A 14,876-nucleotide genomic window follows, 5' to 3' on the forward strand; every position below is an offset into this window, starting at 1 on the left:
GCGGGAGGCACCTCCTCTGGACAGCTCCGGGACACGGCAAGGCTCAGGCTGACTTGCTGTTAAAAATGTGTTGAGACCACAAACCAAGTCTCAGAAGCAGGGGAGCGTTTCAAGGACCTCACCCTCTGGCGGTATGCTCAGAGTGCCCAAAACCCAGCAGCCAAGAAAGCTTTTGTTTGTCATAGCAAGAAGCCTGAGGTCCCAAGGTTGGGTATTGTGACTGACGGAGATCATTGAGGAATTTTTCACCTAAGGATTAGCAGAAGAGCAGGGTAACCTCTTCTGGATTTGCTTCATTTTAAAAAATAATAATTTGTAAATTTTTAAATAATTTGGGGTTTAAAATTCACATTGAAATTCCCTCTTAAAAAATTGATAAGCACAGCAGTACTGTATCTTGTTCGATATGCTCTTTGAGGTTGTATTATTAGCGTGAATTAATGCCAGCAGCTGCTCCGGCTATGTATCCCTTGTTACTACCTGCTGGTTTCTGCAGTACTGCTGTAGCTTCTGAACAGGCTTTAGTTAGGTGGATAAAATACTTCTGCAGAATAAGGAACTAGTTTCATGGGAGGAAGGGCATCGTCTGTTGCATCAAGCAAAAATCCATTTTTCTATCATTTTTCGCTCACCTAAATCTGTGATTGTGGCACACTACAGTTGTCCATACCTCTGCTAGGTAAGCAAAAGGAATTTTTTTGTCAGGAAGATGAGTGTTTTAGGAAATCTGATCCAGCTCTTTCATGTTGTTGGGTGAGATACGAGTTTTGCAATTCGGTGAAATCTTCCTCTAGAGTTTGCTTAATTGGGTTCAAGGACTAAATGTTGCATAAAAGATTGCAAGTGGGACATAGAGGTAAATTAGGAGATTATAATGTGTTTCAGTTCATTTGGTGTTTGTTAGCTTTACTTTGACAGGTCAAAACAGCCTTCTGTTATCACACTGCCACATACATGTTTGAAAGCTTTAAGAGTATGTATTGATATATTCTGGTATTGATACAAATAATCTTAAATACTGGTGGAACCCTTCTAAGTAAACTGATAATTTTATGATACCTTTCCACATAATATAAAATAAAACAGAAATAAAGTTACACATTTGAATTATTTAACATGATACATTTTTATATATAAGCGAGTATGCAATGGGGAAATAATAGACTGTTGTATGCTGACCTGCAATTCAGCTACTTTTCTCCTGTGAAATATTAGTATTTTAATATTCAGTATATATTTCCAAGTCAGATCCCAGTGTTCATATTTGGTTTTTATTCACTTCTCATTCTAGTGCAGTCTTACTGATTTCAATTTCAGCTTCCTGAATAAGAAGCAAGTTGCAGTCAGCACGGACTTAAGGTCTCACCCTTGGGATCAGACTCATCTTTTTACTACACCCACTTACTAAGCATAATCCTGTTTACTGGTTTTTGTTTCAGAAACTGCCCAGTTTTGGACCTTACCTGGAGCAACGCAAAAAGATCATAGCTGAGAACAAGATTAAACTGAAGGCACAGAACATGGCTGCTGTGCTTCCCGAGAAAAAGCACTTCGTTCCAAAGAAGCCCATTCCAGCAATCAAGGTAACAAAAATACATGCATGAGAAATGATAGGCAGTTGACATGCACAGTCATTTCTAGCAGTTTGAGTTGGTTATTACTGCTTTTAAGCTCGTTAGAGGGCATCAAAGGCAACTCTTTATGCAGACTTTCTAGCTTTCAACCAAAATCGATGGGAAATGATCTGTGATGTACATGTATAGGTATTTCCCTAATGTCATTTTTCAGAATGAAGATGTTCAGGCAGTGGAACAGTAGCTGCAGATCAAGCAGGGGTAATGCCTTGAAGAACAAAGCAGGACTGTTTAGAATTTCTTTCAGTTTGAATGCTACAGTATGAGCTGTTTTGCATGAGACCTTTTGATTACTTGCAATGTGCTAAATGCCTCCATCCCTCATGTAGGATCGATGGCAAAGGCTGGTGTTCGGAACATATAAAAGCTGTGTCATAGGTTTAGAGATTGAACTTTTAAAGCTGAAGAATGTTTGTCTAAGTAGCTGATCCACTGTCTACAATGAGTAAATGTCAAGGTAAAAATAAAACCTGTGACCCCTATCTACTGCATAATCCATACATTGAAGCTTTTCTCTTCCCTTAGGTAGTCAATAAATATCAATAAAATGAAACGGCATGAGCTAATTATTTTAGGTGTTCACTTTAGAGCTTTAAACTTCAATCTGAATAAGAAAAATATTTTTTTTATATCAGGATTCTCATGTAGACCATTTATAAAGCAATATGAAAATTATATCTGTTGACCTTGTTGACTGTCTTCTTCATATAGGGGAGAATATCAGATAGCTGCATGATCAGACATGTAAGAATTCCTGAAGAAATAAGGCCAAGCATAAAATACAACGTGAGCTCTGGTTCAAAAACCACATAATTCCCAAGAGAATTTTGCAGTTTACCAACACATCCAGTATTCCAAGCTAACTGGTAGGATGGCAAAACCAGACAAGGAGAAATTTTGAATTGTCTTCCTGTTTGAGTTAATTAGTTTGGCACCCTCTCAGGTTTTTGGGCTGCTTAGTTTGGTTTATGTCATGCTTTTGAAAATCCCTTGCCTCCTTTTGTGCTGGGGTTCCTTTCTGTATATGTACAAAAAGTTCCAAAGAACAGCAATCTACTCTTTTTTCCTCACTATGATGAGCATTTTCAAAGCCTGCTTGACCTCAGAGGTTTCATGGTTCTGTTCTCCTTGCAGGGAGAGTACTGATGTAGGGAAAAAGAGAAAGAAGAAGCAACAGCCAATAACTGCATTTTCGATGAGATGGCTTGCTTCTGAAAACAGCAGAAAACCAAAAAACTGATACCATCCAAAAGCAAATAAACTCAATGAAGGGAAAAGTTTAGCAAGAGGGAAAAATGGACATGAAGACTAGAAAAAAAAAAAAATTTAAAAATTGAAGTCAGTAATTTATCATGCCTAACTCCAAGCATAAAAGCAAAAAAAGATCCAAGTAGTAGGAGATAGATTAAAAAGAAGAAGAGACCATACTGCAGGGAAGAGGAAAATGAATTCTCCCAAACACAAACTTTTGTTTGCATAGATATTGAATACTTCTGACTGGTGTCTGAGGAGCTTCTCAGCCAAGGAAATCAGGTTAGCATCTTCTCCACACCTTCAGTTAAATGTGACTGAAGCAATTACAAGAAGACAGGCATTGCCAAAGCTGGCTGATGGCAGTCTTTCAGTCTGACCCTCTCTTCAGAAGGGAATGTTTTAACCATAGTGACAAAACCAGCAGTGAGAGGTGGTGTGTTGGGTTTGCCTGGCACGGTTTGATAGAGGTGGGGCTACAGGGGTGGCTTCTGTGAGAAGCTGCTGAAAGCTCCCCAGGGTCTGACAGAGCCACTGGCAGCCAGCTGCAGGACAGAGCCACCACTGGCAAGGCCAAGCCCATCGGCAGCGATGGCAGCGCCTCTGGGATAATGTATTTTAAAAGGGGGGAAAAACAGCAACTTCAGTCACAGAGAGGAGGGAGAATATGGCCTGTCAGGAATCTGCATGATAGAGGACCATGAAAGAAAGCCCTGGAGGGAAGAGAGGCCCAAGCAAGCTGGTAGTTAATATTCAAGAATCACCTCTTCCAAGCTCAGGAATGATGCATCCCAACAAAGAGGAAGTTGGGGAAAAATTCCCGGAGGCCTGCAGGGATGAACAACAGTAGCTCCTGGACAAATTCAGACACAACAAGGAAGCCCTCAGAGAGCCACCAAGATGATCAAACAGCAGGAGCACCTCTCCTATATAGACAGACTGAGAGACTTACGATTGTTCAGCCTGGAAAAGAGAAGGCTCTGGGGGCACTCTAGAGCCAATTCCAGTACCTAAAGGAGAGATAGGTGCCCTTGAAAGAGCTATGACCCCTGCATTGGCTGGCTGTGTTTGGAGGGTTGCTATAAATTTCCTGATGCCTCCCCAAAATTTCCTCATCAGTCTAATCAGCTGTTGGGTTGGTGATACCTAAATTCCAACATTTATATAAATTCCACATGCTGTCAAATTACCATTTATTTGTCAATTTAAAACCCCTCTGTGATGATTCAAAATCTAATTTATTTTTTGATGTCTTTTCCCGTGGCTTTTCTCTTTATTTTCTCTATTTTTCAATATTAATTGAAACTGCATAGTTTGATATTCGGCAGAGTTGTTTATTCTTTTCTCACTTGTCTGTAATACCAGAAATTGTGCTGTATGTGGATATGTGCCCTGGATCTTTTCAGTTGCAGCTTTGTACACCTCCCACAGATGTATTTGCCTACCTCAGGTTACCTCCTTATTACTTTAATTTCTTTCCTTATATGTTTCTCTGTTTTCTTCCTAATAATTTAGTTCTTTGTCCTTCAGGGCCTATACCACAATATTCAGTCACCATTTATCTGCTTATTTTATTCCTTCCTTTTTTTATTCCAGAAGTCTTGCTGTAGAGATTGTTTGGTAGTTCAAACATTCTGGCATAGCTCTCTTAGCTAGGGCATGACATGCTGTTCCACCTGCTGGAAAAATACCCACAGAGATCCTCAAGCTTAAATTCCTCGTGTTTATTTTTCACCCTTGTTTGTACAGATACATTTACATGGTCTTTTGCACATACATAATGTGCAAGTCTTTTTTTGCTGATGTGTAAGCACCCGTCTAAAAGCCAGCACTGCAGGAGGCATTTAGCCACATTTAGTCCAGTGCTGTGCTAAATCTCTAAAAGCCTCTTGAGAGGTGAGGAATATTGAACCAGGGACAACACTATTTTGCCATAACTATTTTGCTGTTGTACCATTTGGATCCTTCCGGGCATGTCTCTGTGTGGTTTAACATGAGTGGATTTACCTTGTGCTTGCCTGCCTAGAAAAGGCCATATTGTAGTCTTCATCATAAGTGTGGAGATGTTCCATATTTCAGGTGGAGCTATGCATCTCTCCTCTCCTCTCCTCGCCTTGCCTCTCCTTGCCTCTCCTCTCCTCGCCTTGCCCCTCCCCTCCCCTCCCCTCCCCTCCCCTCCCCTTCCCTTCCCCATCACAGTACCTCAGGAGGTATTCACATTATATATACAGGTTAAGTTAATTTTAGTCTTCAGTTATGGGGAGAAATCCTAGAAATCCAAAATTCCTCTTTCCCCGGAAGCTGTAGAGGACAGACTACAAACTAGACAAACTCAAAGTCCTTTGCTGCTCCTCATAGGACATTCCTGCCCTTTCCCCAGCTTTGTTGCCCTGCTCTGGATGCATTCGAGTACCTTCACATCCTTCTGAAGTGGTAGAGCCCAGAGCTGCAGGCAGCACGCCAGGTGAGGCCGCAGCAGTGCCTCACACAGTGGGATGGTTGCCTCTTTTGGCCACTTGTGCCATGTTTGCTGTGCCCCAGGACATGGTTTTGCCCTCTGGGCTGTCTGGGCACAACACTGACCCACACTCAGCTGTGCCCACCAGCACCCCCAGATCACTTCCTGCAGGGCACTCTGCAGCCCCTCCTCTCCTGGTTATATTTCTGCCTGGTGTTACTCTAGCCTAAGTGCAGAATCGGGCATTTGGGCTTGTTAAATTTCATCCCATTAATCATTGCCCAGTGCTCCAGGGCACTGTGCTTCTGTTGGTAAGACTGCAATGACTGTGTATTCCACATCATGGCTGGTTAATTAGACCAGCAGCACTACAGTAGTTATGGGGCTATTTTCTATCTTAACACCTTGCTAGTTTGTTTGCCTCTGATCAGGACAGTTCCATGAGCTGTCAGTGGGGTCTCCTACCCTGTTTTCTCTTGCATCTTTCTTTAATCTAGAATGTATCTGTTGGCAAGATCAGCAAAAGTTACTTACTTTGATCAGCTGCTTGTCAAACTGCATTTTTTCACTGTGATAGTACCTGTTCATCAAATTTTATAAAATACCTACAAGTTCCTTGGATTTTCTTTAATTTGGTTTAAATGAAAACTTGTATCAACCAAAGACTTCTGGTTCAAATCTTTTCCTGAAACACATTCAAGCATATTAAACAGCATCATAACTAAACCAGAAAATTGAGACACTTTGTTCTGCTAATATTTTTCTGAACATTGATCATTTTATTCTGACCCTTTATTTTTTGCTCTGTTTAGCCACTTCATGGCTAGTGAATTTCAGAGCTCTGTTGTGTCACAGGCCACTGTGAGAGGCCTTGTCAAACAATAAAATTACTGGGGTTTTGGGGTTTTTTGGGGGTTTGGTTTGGTTTGGGGGTTTTTTTGTTTTTTGGATTTATTACTTCATGGTCTTCATAAAGAATTGCGATCAATGCACGAAGCATAATTTCCATTATAGAAAACATAAGTAACTGGACTCAATGATGCGGGTCCCTTCCAGCTCAGGATATTGTATGATTCTATGGTTTGAATTATTTTATAAGTCCCACTTTAGCTAGTACTGCTACTGTTACACTGAAAATAAGGCTTAGAGGTCCCCAAATAAAGTGTACCTTTAGTAGCCTTTTTGAGTATTGGCAAAACATCTGTAATCTTTCAAGAAAAGTTAATGTATTTTTGTTAGCTACTTTACTGTAAATTTACCTTGGTCATGTACCCTCAGCTTCTGGTGACTTTAATCCATAGTTTTCTTTCTAACATTTCTTCCTTTCATCTCTCTCTCTCTGACCGTACCCCACCTTTATTGCCAAAAAAAGATCAGGTGGAAGGCAGGTACCTCCCTCATGTGTGTTCCCTTTGAACTTGCTTTATGACATGCAGTACCTGCACTGTGTATGGCTTCCTAATGAGAGGCCTGTGATGTTCATCATCTCTAGAACACCGTGTGGTCTTTTACAAAAGCATCTGCATGAAGAGGGACACAGCAGGTCTACAAGGACCAGAGCTGAACCATTAATTGTATTTGCAAATATAGGTTTACTAATATGATGACTAATGAAAATCTAATCACCATAAAATGTTTGATACATTAACATTAAAATGCAGCTATTACAGAATTGCAAAAATAACATCCTGCTGAACAGATCTTCTCCTTGTGTATACTCAAACCCAGATCTGCTTAGCTTAGTGACAAAAAGAATTTTTTTTCTGTATTCATTAGTAACATAAAACTAATGGATTCTGCTCTGATTCTCTCCATAGCAACTGAATTCCCTGACAGTTCCAGTTGCAGGACTACATTCCTTTCTCAGTTTTTTCAGTACGGTTTTGTTGAGAAGAGTAGGACAGCACAACAGTAATCAAAAAGAGTACTCTGGGTCCCTGCTGTTGCAAAGGTGCAGCTTAGGACCAAATTTAACTTCCAGTTTTGTTTTGGTTTTGTTTTTTTTTAATTGCTGCTGGTAATGCATAAGCCAGAAAGAACACAGCTTGACTTTCAGAACCTGGCTTCTGTTTGCAGGTCTGGCAGTTGGCAAAAAAAAAACCCACAAAAAAACCCCAATTAATCTGTATACAGTGCAAATTTGATCCAGAGGCCATTGAGATATACCAAGTGTGGAATCCCATAGTGCCATTTTAGACAGTTGCTTTTCAGAGTGAAACTGCTTTAAACAGGGAAAGCTGATTATTTCTTGCTGCACTGTTTATTTTGTTCCAAGCATTTATGATTTGATGAAAACAAGAAGCTGTAAAAGAGTGCACCTGCAGAACATCTTTTAAGTACCATTGCTTTTTTAGCCAATAATATCTTGAAACTTTGCAAAGGAATAAAGATACAGTTTTTGCTTGAGAGAAATAAGTGATTAAAAGACACAACACCAATGAGTGTAAATGAGCAGTAAATCATTGACACAGTCTTTTGAAATCACTTTCAGGCCTCTAAAGTGCCATCATGCTCCCTATTTGGGATTCTGAGTCCCCAAAAGTGTATTTTTGTGATTTTGTGAGAAGTGAGACTTGGTTAAAAATGCAGAAATCACCATGCCTTATGCATTGTTTTCATTATTCCCTTTGTAAGTTTTTAGCTGGAAAAATCAATTTTGATCATGTTGTTTCAAGCAACCATTTCCTGAGCCATCTAAATGCTACCCTAAACCTCAGACTATTTCCCCCCTCTCCTCCAGCTGTTTCCCTAGAAGGGTGTTAACCACCTCACTCCTTTCCCATTTAAAAAACCTTCTATAATTTCCAGCCATGAATTTATTCATGGCTTGCTTATAATTGTGTTCTTGTGCCAACATTGTCATTTAACTTAAATAGTTCTTTTTCCTCCCTGATGTGTGTGTGTGTATATATATACATATATATAGACATTATATTCCTGCTCTGCCATCATCTTCCTAGGCTAAACATCTTGTAAGATTCTTTTTGTCTTCTCTCACAAGCAAGGCACTCCATTCCATGGTTATGTGAGTAGCCCATCTCTGCAACCCACTTGAGTTCTGGGTTTTGTGAACATCCAAACAATAAAGAATACAAATGTGAATCCAGAACCTCCCTGAGAAAATTACCTATGCTTTTTAAACATGTGCTTTTTTTAGACTGAACTCTTCACTATCAGGAATCTCCCCTTGTTGATACTTTTGCAACACAGGCAGGCAGTGGAAAGCTACTTAATTGTATGTTGTGCAGGTTTTACATCATTTCTTTAAATTCTTGAGCACACAGCTCATCAATTGCAGGTAACATGCATTTTTGGCAGTGGAACGTTTGGGGGCTGTATACACACAAGACAGGTTTAAGGATACCTAGTATTGCTGGGGGCAGTAGATCACACACAGACATGTATTTTGAAACCTGCAGCAGGTTCAAAAGACAAGGCTTGTCAGGAGAGAAGCCTACATGAGAGCTGAAACAAGCTGGAGCTGAATTCTACCACTGCAGTATTTCAACTGACACAGAAGACTGCAGACACCTGAAAACTGCTGTAAATCCAGTAAATACATGAATGTTTCTGAGTAAGAACTGGAAGTGAAAAGATGGGGGTGTAAGCAGTTCCTAGGAGATCACATTTTATTTAGTTACTGTGGTTCATCAGTGGAGTCACAGTAAAGGGCTCCGTGTTCAAGTCTCATCCTAGTAAAAAGTATTAGCTGAAACACTTTCATAGTAGTTAATTGACCTTTTACAGTAGTTTAAGCAAACAGATTTTACTTCAAATTTGCACTGAATTTGGACCATGCACAAAATCAGCTTGCACAGCTCAAGTGATGAGTGTTAACTCATTAAGCTGTGATAACTCGCTCACAGTCATCTGTCCACGCTCATCATGCTGCCTTTAGCAATGTGCCATAGCTGTTTTATGCTGAAAGAGCATTAATGTTCTCTGCATGTTGCTGAGAAGAACTGGAAAGGTTTTAGCATTGAATGAATGCAACCAAGGTATTTCACATGGCAGCAACTATGGGGTTTGGCAGAGCGAAAACATTTGAGTGTTTTTGGAACAAAGAAACATTACAATTTGCCAGTCTTTCTTCCTGGGCATAGGATTTGGTTGAATTTTCTATCTCAACAGTCACTAGGAGCAACTTCATAGATCCTACTGGTGCATCCAGTGAATGTAGAAATTTGTCTCTGCATAAGGATACTATTGTACAAGTGCTGAAGACCAGGTAGACCTCATTCTTTCAGAAAGTAGTGCTGAGTTTGCAAGTTCTTAGCAGACTAGGAACACAAGGTTGGGCTCATTTCTGCGTTTAATTTATGTAGCAGAGCTTTCCTTTTTGTGGTATGTACCCATGTGCTGCGCTGCTACCCTTTTGCAGCACTGATGTGTGTAAGGTTAATGCCGCAAGTTCCTCCCTGTGAAGTTAACAGATCTTGCAGGATTAGACCCAGAGCCTACTTCTGTACAGTATTTGCAGTAAACTGATGATCATGTCATTTGTGCATCTTGCTAAACAAAGAAGAGCTGTTATTGTTCTCTTTCCGTTTTTTCTTTCCTTGCTGTGAGCTCTTAAATCTGTGCTAGTGAGAAATGACCAAAGATGATCTGATTGTCACTCCTGTTTTACATTCCATTTTGTTCCTTGAAGTTTCACCCAATCATGGCAAAACAACAGCACATGCAAAATCGAGTACTAAATGTGTAACCTATTTGCAGGATGTGTTTGTACACAATGTATACTTCTAGTACCCCCTACATTCAAAATGTGCCTGTGTGGAAGATTCTTTTGTGTTTTACAGGGGATATGAAGGTCAGCCTCTTGGAAATTTAAAAGAAAAATCCTAAACATCATCAAAATGCATGGCCAAATCTTCCATGTTAAAGTACCAGAGAGCGCTCAGTGCAGCTATGGAGACTGCCTAGGTAGCTCATAAATGAGTCAATAACTTTTTTTTCCCCCTAGGATGTAATTGGAAAAGCACTGCAGTATATTGGAACATATGGTGATCTGTGCAACACAGAGCAAGTTGTGGCTCTGATTGACGAGGAAATGTGTATCAACTGTGGCAAATGCTACATGACCTGTAATGATTCTGGCTACCAGGTAAGAGCACAGCTGTAATTAGCAGGAAGGCACAATGAGTTATCTTTCTGCTGCTGGGAAGAAAGAATTCACCTTCTGTTAATGAGCAGGTGGCAAAAACAGATGCCTAAAATGTTGAATTCAAAGCCCATCATGCTCCCAGGCTCTGGCTCACAAGCTGTGCAGGACCACGGCTGGTCCAGAGGGGCTGCACAGACCACATCACTGTCACAGGGCCCTGACTGCAAGTGGGGTTCTTTTTAAGAGGAAGAAAATGAAGGAGCCCCAATGGCAGTAAATATAGTTCTTGATGCTTTTCAAGTACATGAGGGAGAAAGGGAAGAACACGTCCCTTCCCACCAAGGGGATGCAGGGATACAAGGGCTGGTCTTATTGCCAAATGCTTTTTAAGAAACCCAGTTCTTGTTCCCTCAGAGTAACCAAACTAATTCAGGTTTCAGGCAGATGGGGCTTTGTTTTGATCTTGATTGAGTTACAAATCCTTTCTCCAGGATAACTGCCAGGGTTTAGAGCAGCAGGTTGAAGTTTGCAGAAATCATTGTGACCAGAAAATGGCTCAATTTTGAGCTGAGGCTCCTGTTTGCAGCAAAGTATTTTTCTGATTGCTCAATATGGTAGCAAGTTGTATGAAATATATCAGCATGTCTAGGTGCCATTTCATGCCATGTCCACTGGAGATGATGGACTGGTCTGCAGTAAAAAAAGCAGTACAGGAGGGCTCATCTTTTTTTAGAAAACCAAAATATGGTCTAGTATAACTTTCATGGAATCCAGTATGCAGCAAGCAATAATTTCTACACGAATTTTTCCATACATCTTAGTCTGAGAAGAGCTTGTCAAAAACAAATACTTTAATTGAGCACCAGGTCTCCTCTGGACACCATCAGTTTTTGTTCCTCTTTAATTCAGTCTAATCAATAATAGGTCTGATGACTTGAACTACATAAAGTCACAGAAAGAAGTCTTCCATTGAAAATCAACTGTAATTGAAACAAGTATGTCAGAGCAAAGGTTTTTTCCACTGATACAAGAAAATTAATGCTATATTTATACCAAAATAGATTACTACAGTAGCCTTTTAACTTTCTAAATTTCTTCTTGACATTGCAATCTTCACCTCTTCCCCTTCCATCAGATTTCTCAGGAATATTATATTTTTCATATAACCCTTAGAGAGCAAAAGATTGGGTTTAGATTTAATAAATTTTATTTTCTGTAACTGGAAAAAAATCAGCATCAAAAGAACCAAAGTTTAAACCCCCAGAAGGTTTTCTAAGCACAAAAGAAAGATGCTTTTTCCTTATTTAATTAAGGAAAACGCAAAGAAATTAATTGAACAGAATTGCAAAGGAATTCTTAATTGCAAATAAATCAACAACAACCCCCCTCACCTTCAAAACAGCATCTGCTTTATGCTTCCCTTTGTTTCAGAAATATCCACGCTGCTCTACACAGCTGTCACCTTGTATGAGTCCAACAGAAAAGCTTTCCTTAATTTAAAGTCAGCACTGTAGTCCTGACTTCCTCTCCCTCTTTGAACTCCCTTTCAAGATGTGCATTGTTGTTAGGGAGAAAGGAAGGAGTCCTCCTTAGATACTCATGAGCCAGAGCTCTCTTTGTGCTCGAGCTAAAGTAAAACTCAGAGATCCAGGGCAGTTACTTCAGACTTCCTGCCCTTGGTGGTTGCTACAACAACTTCTGTGCCTTCCTAGTACTGAAACCCCAAATGCCTCAAATCTGCCTTTGGAGCCAACCTGCAGCAGCACCAATACTTCCCATCACCTCCCTGCCCCTCCCCCCATATGCTGAGAGTGGTCAGGGAGATTTGCTAAGGCACTGCTTGTTTGCCAGAGTTCAACTTTCAGGCCTGATTTTCCCTCCTAAACTCTTCAAAGTAGATACTCAGTGGTTTTGGCGTTTTTTAAAATTTTTTACTTTTCTAGTCTTGCTTCTTAGATATTGACACTTTTGCAGTTGTGTGATGCTTTTGGTTTTGCTTTTAATTGCCTTTTCCATTATAACCAGGAGCTTATATCATTGAGACTGCAATTGTTATTTCACATTCAAATACACTTATCACCCTAATTGGTAATGAGGATTCACTGCATGGAACGTGAGAACTAAAGCAAGCTCTGCCTGCCCCAAACTCTGATATTCCTTTCAAAGATTTGCGAAGGAAAGTAATCACATGAGGCACAATGAGCTCTGTTTTTCTCTACTGTTTATTAAATTAGATTGTTTATGCTGTGCTGAAAGTAGAAGTCAAAAGAATGCCTTGTGACGGGCATTGTGCTGAAGCTGATCAGGTGTGATCTGGTGTCTCCTCTAAACCAATAAGCCCAGCACATTGATATCTTAGGAAATATTTCCTTCACGTGAAGGAGAAATACCCTCTGGGAGTTTAAGTATCATGGAGCAAACTCCTCCTTTCGTAACCAGCCCTTGTGACCCATGAGCGTTTGCCGAGGTGTAATTTGGCCCACCTCTCTAATTTCACAGTGTCTGGAGAGGGGGCTCTTTTGTTCCCGGCCAGTGGAACAGTTGCTATAGCTGCAGTGCAGAATCACACCAAGATGTCTCCAAGTGCTGTAGCGCAGGAAATGCAGGCACTAGAATGGGAGCAATTCTGACCTTTTCTGTGCGTGACATCGATAATGTTTATTCCCGCTCGCAGGCTATCCAGTTTGATCCCGAAACCCACCTGCCCACGGTTACTGACAGCTGTACAGGCTGCACCCTGTGTCTCAGCGTGTGCCCTGTTATCGACTGCATCCGCATGGTTTCCAGGACAACCCCCTACGAGCCCAAGCGCGGGCTGCCCTTAGCCGTGAACCCCGCACACTGAGGTGCCCGGCCCGACAGCTGATGCCAACTTTACACTTGTTTGATGCAATTGATTTGCTTTCTAATTAGTCCTTGCAAATCTACTCCTATAAAAAAATGTAATACTGGTAGCTTTTACAATGAGCACTGCTTTCCAATTACTAGTTTTGCAACAATTAAGTTTTGAAATTACAGAAAGGTGGTCGTGGCTGTCAGTGGTCCACTATTTGAAGTGTAACTTTCTTGTTACAGTTCATGCTGTGATTTCAAAACTTCTCTAAAGACTCTTTAATCTCTGTGTATTTTCTGGCTGGAAATATAATTAAGAAAGCATTTTTAATGAACTACAAATCAATGTACAAGCTAACTGTTTTCAGGGAGAGCATTTTGTAATTAAACATTACATTTAGTTTTAAAAGAGTTTCTTAGAAGATGTAATTAACTACATAGCATTCAAACAAAGTGATGTGGCTTCTATTTTTCTATAGACAGAAATGAAAAGGAGTTTAAAATAGGATTTAAGAACTGGATTAATCACTTTCAACTACTACAACATATGGTAGTGTATTTTTATAATCCTTTCTAATTCTTTTTCACACTAGTCACTTTATAGAATAAATTTGCTTTGCACTGACACATGCTGGACTCTTCAGATTTGTGTGTTGCATGGGTGGTTTGATCATTACTTTCCCCCCTCAGTGAACACTTACAACATCTCTCTGCAAACAGTAACAGTTCAAATGGCTTATTAGGAAGTACAGAATCCTGTGTTTCAGGATTCTGAGAAGCGACAACATTTTTTGCTCCAAGATCATCCTCTAAATAACTTTTTAATCGTGCCAATTAATGTTCCAGAATGTACACGTTTCAGGTCAGAGATCTGATTGCGTGCAAATGGACTACACACCCTGCAGGCTGCATTTGCCAAACACAGACACACAGGGCAAACTGGCAAGGTGATTTCCCCCAGTGCTGGTTCTTCATACTTAGCAGCTATGTATAGTTCTAGTAGTTTCACAGCCAAAAATAAATACAGATTCATCTGTCTTACTAAACAATATCTCAGATTTAATCCATTTTTCACTCACAGTAGGAACTTTCTAATATGAACATATTGCTGTCTGCTTCACTCCACTTAAGAATATAAAGCCTTTAGTTTCATAACAATAATAAATGATCTATCAGTTCAATTCCTTATAGCATATATTGTGAGCAGCAAAAGCTTTGATTAAAAATATACCCTGGCTTTTGTTTCTTGATTTATGAATTGTACACTGAATTATAAATAAATGTTGAAACCATCTTGGGTTTGTTTGTGATTTTTCTTTTTGCATTTACTAAACAGAATTTTTTTTGTAGACCCTTGTCAGTTGGTGTTTCATGATCTTTAAGATTCACTCCAGGAACCATTAATGAATTAATTCACACGTACATTATTCCATTGATTGCCTACAGTGCAGAATGTATCGTGCTCTTTGCCCCTCTCTGGCACCTCTTTGTCTGCCTGTGACCACTTCCTTCCCCACATACACGGGTGCACACATTTGTAAATTCGAACATTTTCAAATGTCATTCCATTTAGTGCCCTTGCTCCACCAACACT

The 14,876-nt window shown here is 40.1% G+C and overlaps 1 protein-coding gene across 5 annotated transcripts in view; it reads left to right on the top strand.

Moving 5' to 3' along the window:
* DPYD (dihydropyrimidine dehydrogenase) overlaps nucleotides 1–14,574 on the top strand; it is a 353,009-nt gene extending 338,435 nt beyond the window's left edge. For all 5 annotated transcript variants that reach the window (XM_042030116.1, XM_042030118.1, XM_042030120.1 and 2 more), the window contains 3 exons: nucleotides 1,440–1,583; nucleotides 10,310–10,450; nucleotides 13,125–14,574. In XM_042030116.1, coding sequence (XP_041886050.1) covers nucleotides 1,440–1,583; nucleotides 10,310–10,450; nucleotides 13,125–13,295 — 456 coding nt within the window. In that variant the 3' untranslated portion in view covers nucleotides 13,296–14,574. The remainder of the gene's footprint in view (nucleotides 1–1,439; nucleotides 1,584–10,309; nucleotides 10,451–13,124) is intronic.
* Nucleotides 14,575–14,876: the final 302 nt, after the last annotated feature.

Source organism: Corvus kubaryi, unplaced genomic scaffold, assembly GCF_017639235.1.
Source record: "Corvus kubaryi isolate FWS band 111438036 unplaced genomic scaffold, C.kubaryi_AGA036_p1.0 37334, whole genome shotgun sequence".
Taxonomy (NCBI): domain Eukaryota; kingdom Metazoa; phylum Chordata; class Aves; order Passeriformes; family Corvidae; genus Corvus; species Corvus kubaryi.